The 11,631-nt window shown below is 32.8% G+C and overlaps 1 protein-coding gene across 1 annotated transcript; it reads right to left on the reverse strand.

Annotated features, from left to right (window-relative positions):
• Positions 1 to 9,613: 9,613 nt before the first annotated feature.
• On the reverse strand, positions 9,614 to 10,324 carry LOC122048395 (ethylene-responsive transcription factor ERF018-like). Its single transcript, XM_042609965.1, has one exon. The coding sequence runs from the start codon at positions 10,322 to 10,324 to the stop codon at positions 9,614 to 9,616; it is 711 nt and encodes a 236-aa protein (XP_042465899.1).
• Between the last annotated feature and the right edge of the window lie 1,307 nt (positions 10,325 to 11,631).

The raw sequence follows: 11,631 nt of genomic DNA on the forward strand, positions 1-11,631 counted from the left end.
CGGTAAATGGAGCATTGTTCAAACTAGGAGTAACATTTCACCATTTTCTAACATAATTTATACAAGCAAATATGGAGAAAAAGAGGGAGAAAAGGGGTGAAATAGAGGGTTAGAAGGCACCTTGTTGTGAACGGATTCGGAAACAGAGCAAGTCCTTGTTCACTGCAAAAAATGGATTGAAGGCACCTTTAGCTTAATGGAAGGTGCCTTCCAAACGCTATGGAAGACGCCTTCAGTCGGTTGGGACGGGAAATTTCCAGCTCTTCCGAGGGCGCCTTCGATCGTATCGGAGGCGCCTTCAGTGGTGGTAATAGTATTATTTTTTCCGGTTAAGTTTAATTTGTTAAAAGTTTAAATTTTAATTAATTTAATTTGAATTTGATTTTAATTTAATCTTAAATTGAATTTGAATTTGATTTGAATTTAAATTTAATTTGATTTGAATTTAATTTTAATTTTAGTTTGATTTGAATTTAATTTGAGTTTGATTTGAATTTAATTTTAATCTTAACTTGAATCCTTAGTCATCTCACCCGATCTATATTTTCAATCAAGAAATCATATAATTTTATGAAATGAGTTAGGTTGAATTTCAAGGTTTAGTTTAACTTGTGTTAGATTCAAGTTTAGTTTTGGGTTTAACAAACATGCATTCTTTGGATAAACTTCTAAGCTGTGGTAAGTCACCTGGACGTCATTAGAGTAACCACATCTTCAAAATTTTTCAAACAGTCCAATCCATTGAACTTAATACAAAACTTTGGTCTAACCAGTTAGGATTAGTATGGGGTAGCTTCAGTTAGTTTCACTAAGTTAAATGTACTAGATCGAAGACATATCTTCTTAGACATGCACAGACAGAGTTTTCCTAACCTACTATCATCTAAAACATCTCTAGTACTGTTTATCAAGTTAAGCTTTTGTCCCTATTTATCCTAGTCTTAATTACCTAGTTGGGAATTTATTATTTTTGGAGGTGCCAACTAATTAGAGCCTCCTCCTGAATTATTGATCTTTTAGGTTTGTGTCAATTTACTTTATAGTTATAATAAATTGGTTATAGTATTGGTTTAGATTAATTTTAATTTTATTTAATTTATGTTTAGTTTTTGATTTATTTGTTTTTATTTTATCTTTTAGGTTTAAGTTTATTTTGAAGATTTAATTTTTAAAATACGAGTGAGTTATTTGGTGTAATTTGATTTATGTAGTGATTTTTATTTTTTTTGGTACATAGTACTAATTGAGTCCTACTTGTATGGTTAGGTATGCTTTTGGAACCCAAGTTTTGGTTAATTTCTTATTTTGAGTTAGAGTTAGAAATGATTTAAATGTTGAGTTAGACTTATATCTGAGTTTGGATTTATTATACACAACTCTTTGGAATCCATGTATCATATTTAGATACTTGGATCCTAAGGTAAATGTTTCCAACTGTTCTTTTAACTCTTTAACTTAATTTTTCAAAATAGAATTTTCTTCCTCAAGATTTACAGCTTGAGTTGAATTTCTGTCTTGAACTTGGTAAGTTAAAGAGATCAAGCTCAGTTGTTCCTTAAGGATGTTCTTTTCCTTAAGGAGGAGTTTAGCGTGTTCCGCCTCAGTTTTAGTCAACTTTTCATTTAGGCATGAAATAACTTTAAAAAAGTTAATAGTGTAATTAAATTTTACCACAGTTGGTTCGTCCGAACTGGATTCAGATCTGTTGCTTGACACGTATTCTGACTCATCTTCTTGATCTGTTTCACTTCAGGTTGTCATCAGAGCGAGGTAACTCACTTGCTTTGGTTTGTCTGATCTCGATCCGTCCGAAGAAGACTCATCCCAAGTCGCCTTCAATGTTTTCTTTTGCTTCTTTTTGATTTTGTCTTCATTCGGGCATTCGTGTTTGAAGTGCTCCTTCTTGTTGCAGCCGTAGCATATAACATTTGCCTTTGAGTTGTTGGATGCAGACTTGGGCATCTTCTTCATGTTGCATTTGGTGAAGCTTTTTTTGCGTCTAGTGAATATCTTCCTTACCATGTTCACTAGTTGCTCTTCTTTGTTTGTTTTTGTTTCGGATTCATTTTCCGCTTCAGGTTTGGCTCCCTTCAAAGTACCTACAAGGAAAATAATTTTTTTCTCAACCTTTGGGTCGTTAGTTTGTTCATGCATCTCTAATTCATTAAATAATTCATCTAGTTTTAACTTAGAGAGGTTCCTCGAAACCTTATAGCTATCTATGATCGATGCCCATAGTGTGTTTCGAGGAAATGAGTTAAGAGTGTACCTTATTACGTTCCAATTTTTGAGCTGGTGTCTGATTAGGTGAAGGTCGTTAAGGATGTCCTTGATTTAAGCATGGAGTTGATTCATGATCTCACCGTCCTGCATTTTAATGTTGAATAATGAATTAAAAAGTAGGTTGCATTTTGTTACCTTCGAATCGGGAGTTCCTTCGTGTAGCTCGATGAGCTTGTCCTATAGCTCCTTTGCATTCTCGTGCGGGCTGACTCGGTTGAGTTCTTCTTTTATGAGTCAGTACTAGATCATGTTCAACATGTTGGAGTCGATCTAGGCTTTCTTTTTATCTTCTGGACTCTATCTTTCTAGATCGAGTGGTACTTTTGTTGCTTCATTTACAAGCGCCTGGTACCTTCGTCGGATGGTGAACCATTACTCGATCTAGTGAGGCATCGTGCAAGATCCTCCCAGACAGGGGTGTAGCTAGGATTTTGAAATAGGAGGGGCTGGAAAATTAAATCTTAAACTAAAAGTCACTATATCATTTTCAACATAATATAAAAATTTAAGTGCAAACCACACGTTTCTCCATAAAATCATCAAATCTAGATAAATGTTTGCCAAAAGTTTAAGCTTCAATAATGATATAATATGCATAAACAAAAAAGTACAATTTTTGCCAAAAGAGATGTAACTTCAATAAAATACTATTTTAGTTGCAACCTTCTATTTTTTAAAAGATCAAACCTATCAATTATGTACTCTATATCAATTTCACGAGCTATCTCTTTCTCAATACACAAGACCATTGCATTGTTCAAATATTCTTGCTCCATTTTGTTGCGAAGTGATGTCTTGAGAAATTTCATCCCTTAAAATGCTCGTTCTGTTGTAGCCATTGAAACTGGAAGAGTTAAGACCAGACAAATCAACTTATCAAAAATGAAATAAATCCTTGACTTCTTTCTTTCAACCAGCAGTCGACATAATTTAGGAAGAGAATCGACATCTTTAAACCTCGGGTCCTCAAATACTTCGAGCTTGTAATGATCCAATTGAGTCTTCAAATGTTTCATGTCATCTTTGGAAAAATCACTAGGATAAAATTTCTCAATTAAAGAATAAATTGCACTTTTAGTGAATGATTTGAAACCATCACTTGGATTCAAGGCTTCACATAGAGTAAGAAGCTCTATTGATTCCTCAGTAAATTTTGTATTCAACTCCATCAACTGTTTGTCAATCACAATATTAAATACATGAAAATGATAGAATTCCTCCACTGTAAACTGATTTTTCTGCTGATAAGAACGCTTAGTACCTTCAATATAACGATTAGTTAAATCAGGCACTACAATATCATGAGTATCACAAAAATTATTCACACTCCACAGAAAATCATCCCATTCATCATCACGCATTTTCTGGAAAAGTAATTTTGTAGTAGCGACTAAACTCATTGCATTCAAAATGTCTTGATTTTTTTGTTGCAATGCTTGGCACAACATATCAGATGTTTCTAAAACTCTATGCGTCAACAATAACATAAACACAAAATCAAATGTCATCATCACTTTAAGCAAACCTTTAGCCTCCGCACGAATACCAAAGGTCAACTTCCCTCCCATGAGATCTTCTAGAAGTGTACAAATTGAACCAAATAATTCAATAACTCGAATAACAGAAGTGTAATGTGAACTCCAACAAGTAGATGTGGGTCGTTGCAAAGTACTAGCTTGATTGACTCCGGTACCAGTCCCAAGTTCTCCAGATTTTATCAAATCAATGATTTCATCAACTCAAATTGATTTCAATTGAGAATGTCGCTTTGAAGAAGAACCAACAAAATTGACAATTGAACTCAATTTGGGGGAAAAAAATAGCCATACATATGATACCTCTTTAGCTGCTGCAACTAAAGTAAGTTGTAGTTGATGAGCAAAACAATGAATATAATATGCAAACAGACAATCTTTGAGGAATAGTGCTTGTAATCCATTCCATTCTCCCCATATATTGCTAGCATCATCATATCCTTGACCTCGCATATTTTCAATCAAAAGCTTATGTTGTGTCAAGATGTTACGTATATGTGTTTTCAAAGTCAAAACATTAGTGTCATCAACACCAACAACTTCAAAAAATCTCTCTCTAACAAACCCATCACAATCTACATACCGCAAAACAATAGTCATTTGTGATCTATGAGATTCATCAACTGCTTCATCAACAAGAATACAAAATTTAGCATCCCCCACTTCATCATAGATTTTAATTCGCACAAGATCAGCAATAATTTTTAGTATCTCCTGTTGAATTGACGGTGATATATACTTGGCATTTTTAGCAGCTTTATCTAATAAAATATCACCAATTTCTTTGCACAATTCTCCTTGAAATTTGACCAATTCAATAAAATTTCCATGATTATGAGAATCGACCGTTTCATCATGTCCTCTAAATGCACACCCTTGCAATGCTAGCCACCTTACAGCTCTAATTGATGTCTTTAGAAGCAATCTGTTTTATTTAATAATATTTTTGGATTGTATATTCATCCTTCTATCAATATGTTGAGTTACATTTTTCAAGCCCTCCCATTTTTGCATAGCAGTACTATGTAGTGAATTGCAATCCCCTTCATGTCTTTTCAATGGACATGTTTTGCAATTCACTCTTTTCCAATTCTTGAATCCTTCAATTGTAAATTTTGTATGATGTGATGAAGGAATATCAAAAAGATAATATGAAAAACAAAATGCACTTTCCTTTACTTTAGAAAACTCGAGCCATGGAAACTTTACGAACCAAGAAGACTGGAAACTGTGCTTTTGATGCTTAAAATCAACATGTGGATATTCATAAATGGGTTGATACGGTCCCATACCAACATATTCTCTCTGAACCTCGTCTTGTTTATCACATGTATATTCCCAAATTACAATTCGTTTCCCAGGGTCTCGCTCATAATATGTATTAGTTCCTTCTAACGGATCAAGAGCAACTTCATTGTCAAGTTTGAGTTTTTTGGTTTCTAATCTTGATCTTGAACTTGACTGAGGAGTTTACAGTATTTGAATTTTTTTGATAATTGCTCACTATTTTTTTTAATGCAATAATATGTGATACTTCTTTTTGATATTTTGATTCACCTATAAATAGACAATTCCTAACTCATCATTTATTTCACATATAAACATAATATTAATGATAAAAAAACTCAAAAGGATTTAATAAAAGATGTATTTATAAATTCTAAATTATGATTTTGATTTAAGAAGTAATGTTTACTATTAGAATAAATTAAAGTTTCAAATCTTACGAATACAAATTATAAAAAAGCAATGTAAATTTTAATCACAAATTCACAACCAAAATATGGAATATTAATTATCAAATACCATAGTTAATAATAAAATTAAGTAAATGAGTACATTCAAGGAATCAACTCATCAAATGGCTCCAATAAATTAGTGTAGGGTTGTAGGCTACAAAGATGAGTGAGATGATAAGATGAATCAACTCACGATCACACAACTTAAGGCTGAAGATGGGCAGGAGAAGAGGATCAAAGGCATTAGGGAAATTGAGATCGAGGCAGAGAGCACCAACAAACAACGGCGCAACAGTCGCACGATGAAATTTCAAAAGAGGAGGTGTGTCGGTGTGTCACCTTCTTCACAAATCCTCTAACGGTTCAGTAGGAGCAAACGTTGTTGCAGAGGCAAAGGTCAATGATGAAGGAGGAGGAGGAGGGAGGAGGGAGGGAGGGAGGAGGAAAAGAAGAAAAGAATTAGCGAAGGATTGAATTTTTTTTACCTCTTTTTACTATTCTTGCTTTATGTCGTTCTTGCTTTGTTTTTTTTTTTTTTTCATTCTCTTGATTTGCTTTGGGTGAAAAGTATGACAATAAGGTTTTAGTAGTGGTCGATTTATTTTGAGAGAAGAGAACTGCAATATATATACCTATATATATAAAACAACTTATGGGTCTTGGTGGGCTCAAGCCCAGCCAAGCCCCTACTTACAATACACCCCTGATTGTGGAGTAAAAGCAAAAAGATTATAGGTTATCATATATTTTTTTTTCATCTATAATTGTAAATCCTGTATGGCACCGTGAATCTAATTGGTAAAAAACTGATGGAATAATTAAGGTTAAATATAAAAGGGCATTTTTTTTTATTAGAATCATGGTGCTCATCTTGCATTGACTATACAGTTATAATAATTACAATTATTACCTATGTAATATAATACATAATATACATAAATTAGGTCTCCTCGAATGAATCTAGTGATTAGCGCATGAAGTATTATCATAATGAGATCTGGGGTTCAAATCTTGACAAAGTCGAGATAAATACCTCCCTTATGTGCTAGTCATTATTCCAAAAAGTTAGTAGCCGTCCGTGATTTACCTCCTCCGTATTGACCCTGGAATGAATTGACAGGGGCACTGAGGACGAGCGTATTCATCTTTTTGTCACAATAATATACATAAATTAATATTTTAGATCTATAAATTAGACTTATATGAATAAGTCAGATCCAAAAAGTAGTACAATAATATTTGAGAACCTCGCAGCAACAAACTATTGTAACATAATTTTCCTAGTAAAAAAATTAATTTAATATAAATTAATTTAATTTTTTATATTAGATATTAAGTTGATAAGAATAAATACTATGCTTTATCTTAGTCAAAGAATCGAGAAAAATATATTTTCTAAAGTCGTCAGTGTAAGATATTTATTGAAAATTTTCAACTCACGGTATTATCAACTTATGTAGAACTAAGATAATCATGACAGTACATATTTTTTATATAAAAAATAATTAGAGAAAATTAATAATAAATTTTAAAATTATTTGTAACATAAAAATTAAGATAATTTTATATTAGGCTTTACCCAATTTTGTGAGTAAAGATCAACATTCTTAATAAAATAATACGGTAATAAAATTATAATATAATATTAATAATATTAATGGGAGATAAATATTCATATTATAATAACTATGCACTATTTAGTTAAAATATAATATAATTAATATTTAATATTTATATTATAATAATTATGAAATTATATATATTATAATTGAAAAGTAATTATTGGATATAATTATTAGGGTGTGTTTGGTTGGGGGGTTATCCTTAATAACCTTGGTTATCGATTCAAGCTTATTAACGAAAACCCTATTTGGTTTAGGTAATTGATGATTCCTTTGTAATATTTCATACCCGACACGTTAACAAAAGGAGCATGTAATCCAGAATCGAAAAATTTTCTTATTTCGAGGTTAATGATTTTTTTACCAAAAATACCCTTTGATAAAAGAAAAACGTGAAAAAAAGAAAAATGTAAGGAAAAAAGAAAAACATAAAAAAAATATAAAAAAACTTTAAAAAAGAAAAAATAACCTAAAAATATGAAAGAAAACATAGAAAGATAAAAAAACATAAAAAAGGAAAAAAGATGTAAAAAAATAAAAAAAAACATGAAAAAGAAAATGTAAAAAAATATAAATATGGTTGATTTTTAAGGTAATACAGTAAAATATTAAACTAGGTTATTCATTAAAACTTTTGAACAAATAAATTTTTATTACATTATTTAGGTTGAATGAAACAATATTTGATTATGTTTTATATTTTTTTTCTTTATGTTTTTCTTTTTTGTCACATTTTTCTCTTATTCGAGAGTATTTTGGGTAAAAAAAAATTTCTTAACCTCGGAATCAAGAAAAACCTCAGTTTTCCAAGGTTTTTTGATTCCTGGTTGCATGCCCCTTTTGCTGACGTGTCAGACATTGAACATTACTCGGGAATCATCGATTACCTAAACAAAACAGGATTTTTGTTGATAACCTTGGATGAATAACTAAGGTTGGGGGTTATTCTTAATAACCTTAGTTATTCATCCAAGGTTATCAACAAAAATCCTATTTTGTTTAGGTAATCGATGATTCCCGAGTAATGTTCCATGTCCGACACGTCAACAAAAGGGGCATGCAACCAGGAATCGGAAAACCTTGAAAAACTGAGGGTGTTTGGTTGATGGGTTTGGGAATGAGGGAATGGAATGATAGTAAAAGATAGTGTTTGAATTGTGAGTTTGGGAATGACATTTTGGGAATGATTACTAGATTTATGGGAATCAACCAAACCCATATAACTTGATGGATTTCATTTCCATTCCTATTCCATCCTACTATCAAACCCATATCCATAGTCATTTCTATCATTTAACCAAACGCCCCATGAGGTTTTTCTTGATTCCGGGGTTAAGGAATTTTTTTTTACCTAAAATACTCTCGGATAAGAGAAAAATGTGATAAAAAAGAATAACATAAAGAAAAAATGAAAAATATAAAAAATAAAATAAAAAATTTTGAAAAAGGAAAAAGACGTAAAAAAAAAAAAAGTAAAAAAATAAAAAAATTTAAAAATATAATAAAAAATAGAAAAAAGGTAATTTTTTTAAAAATAATAAAAAAAAGGAAAAAATAATTTTTTTTAAAAATATAGAAAAAATGTAAAAAATAAGAAATTTTAAAAACGTAAAAAATAATAAAAATGTAAAAAAATTTAAAAACATAAAACAATAAAAAATAGAAATACGTAAAAAATAAAAAATGTAATAAAATTTAAAAATAAAAAACCAAAAAAAATAAAAAAAATAAAAAACGTAAAAAATAAAAAAATTAATAAACTTAAAATAATAAAAAATAAAAAAACGTAAAAAATGAAAGATAAAAAATTGTAAAAAAATAAAAAAATGGGAAAAAAAAAAGAAAACTTAAAAAAAAGTAAAGTAAAAAATAATAAAAATAAACAAAAACATGAAGGAGAAAAAGTGAAAAAGAAAACTAGAATTTTTTTAATAATAATAATAATAATATAATAATATAATAATAATAATATGATTAGTTTTATAACTAAGGTAATTTAGTAAAATATTAAAATAAATTATTCATTAATATTTTTTTAAAAATAAATTTTTATTATATTAATTAGGTTGAACCAAATAATATTTGATTATATTTTTTTTTTCATAATATTAATTATATTATACATATCATAACTTGAATCAAATATATTAACTGTAAATTTATAATTGTAACCGCTTCAAAAGTAATCAAGGGTAATTTCCAAGAAAAAAAATATAGCGACGTGGAATAGAATATTAATTTGATAACAAATGAATGAGGAAAATCGCGACGATGCCATTAAAAAGATCGTCCTTTTGATTTGTTCACAATAATTAATTCGCTGCTGTCAATTAAGCTGGTTAATAATAATTACCAACTTAATTAAGACTAGCAGGAAAAAAAAAATAAAAATAAAGCTAAAAAAAGGTAAGCTGCTTGTCGTCTTCTTCCGCTTCTAGAAACTCCAAAGGGTTGGGAATTCATCAAAAATCTCAATCCGATCCCCGTTGCAATCCGGCGGCTGCGCCGCCACCGGAAAAAACTCATCGGAGAAGAAGTCCTCGTACGCGAAAGGGTAAAAATCATCACGCACTTCCATTAACTTCTCCGGCGCCGGCTTCTCCTGGTTATCCGGCGTCGCCTCCAGGTCCTCCGCCACTGCTGCCGCCGGCCGCTCAAGGCGTTGGTTCCCCGCAGCCATCGGATGTAATTCGCACCAGAAGTTGTCGTGCGCAAAAAGGAATTCCTCGCCGACAAGAGCCGGCGAAGCCGGCGAGGTCTCTTCCATCACCGACTGGGGCTGATTGCTGGCGTGCCGCGCCGCGGCGGCCTGAATTTGCTCCTGCGACGCTGCCGCCGTCGTGAATTCGGCCGGGAGTTGGTCGGGGAAGTTGAGCCGAGCGGCGGCGCCGCGGAGACAGAACGCGGCCGCGTCGAAGGCCCGCGCAGCCTTCTCCGGCGCGTCGTAAGAACCGAGCCATATCCTCTTCCGGCTCCGCGGGAGGCGGATCTCAGACACCCACTTCCCCCAGTGCCTCTTCCTCACTCCCAAGTACCGTACCTCGCCGGAGCTGCCCCTCCTCTGTTCCTCCGCTCTCCTACTCCTCCTCCTCCTCTGTTTCTCCGCCGCCGCCGCCGCCACCGCCTTGTCGCTCTCGGGCTTCATTCGAGGGCTGAAACGCAATAAAGTGTTCTTAACTTCCACAGTCCCGCAGTTCAACTGTCAATTCCTCTTCCACGAAGCAGAGCTCAGCAGACACGGTGGTGCGCGCGGTATTTAAGGCGCCGGGCGACCGCGTCGACGGTGACCTCAGTGCCCACGAAAGCGACAGAGACACGACGTAAGCCGCGGTGTGGCGTGGACCGTCTTAGTATATTATTATAACGACAATCATCGAAGATAATTTTATTTTGCTCCCCCCTTTTCTCCTGAATAACTAATGTACCCTCTGGAGACTCATGTCATATATCAGAAGAAATGTCCATCATACATTTTCATCAAAAATACGTCCTTTCATCTTTTTTAGCAAAAAAAAAAAAGATTTTGAAAATAGTTTATAGTGAAAATTATTATACTTTCATTCAAAATTAATTTACAAATTAGTTTACGGTCCCAAGGAGCAAAGCGAAAATTTCTCGCCTTTTCATAATTATTAACTAATTCTTCGTATTGAAACGTGGTGACGCTTTTCCTACACGTGTTTATAGTTTCTGTTTGACAAAATAATAATCAATTAACAATTAGACTACGCAATTGTCTACGCCCGTCTGTTGACCATACAATCTAAACCCTCAGGTTAATGGACGACTGGTGAGCGTTGGGTTGATCAGTGAAAGGGGATGAAGAATTTAGGCCCCCGCCCGCGGATCGCTGACTCGTGTCCAAGTTCACCAACTCGGAGTGATTAACAAAACATCAGATGAATCGAAAATTAAGTATCACCAAAATTACGTCACATTATCAATGAAATAAAAAAAATATTTCCTCAACCGAATAAACATTACATATTAGATATCACATATTACATATTAACTTCTGAATTTATACCGAGTACAATCGTAATTTATAAATTTTCAAATTGTCACATCAAAAAATTACATAACTATTTAAGAAATAACGTCATGGATACATTTTAATTTATCTTTTCCTAGAATATCTAGAAAAACATGCCTCTACTTTAGAATGCATACACAAGTACTATCATGACATTATCAAAGGGGATTCCTCTTTACAGGGAAAGATATACACAACTTTGTCTTCTACATCCTATAGTTACAGTTCTCCATTTTTTGAGATCACTGGAGATTAACTTGAGCATCGAGGGCCAACACCAAGAACCCTTTCTTGGCCCGACATTGATGTTTTCGTGTTACAGGATTATATGGAGTCTTTGCCGCGTCAATTTCAAAGCCACATCCCTAGCTTACCATTTTCGTTGTTTCTAGATAGGATCATTTTTTGTGCCGTCTGTG

Source organism: Zingiber officinale, chromosome 2B, assembly GCF_018446385.1.
Source record: "Zingiber officinale cultivar Zhangliang chromosome 2B, Zo_v1.1, whole genome shotgun sequence".
NCBI classification, from domain to species: Eukaryota; Viridiplantae; Streptophyta; class Magnoliopsida; order Zingiberales; family Zingiberaceae; genus Zingiber; species Zingiber officinale.

What these genes read in the sequence shown, in the direction of transcription:
- LOC122048395 (XM_042609965.1), bottom strand. Translation starts at nt 10,324, where the DNA reads ATGAAGCCCGAGAGCGACAAGGCGGTGGCGGCGGCGGCGGCGGAGAAA.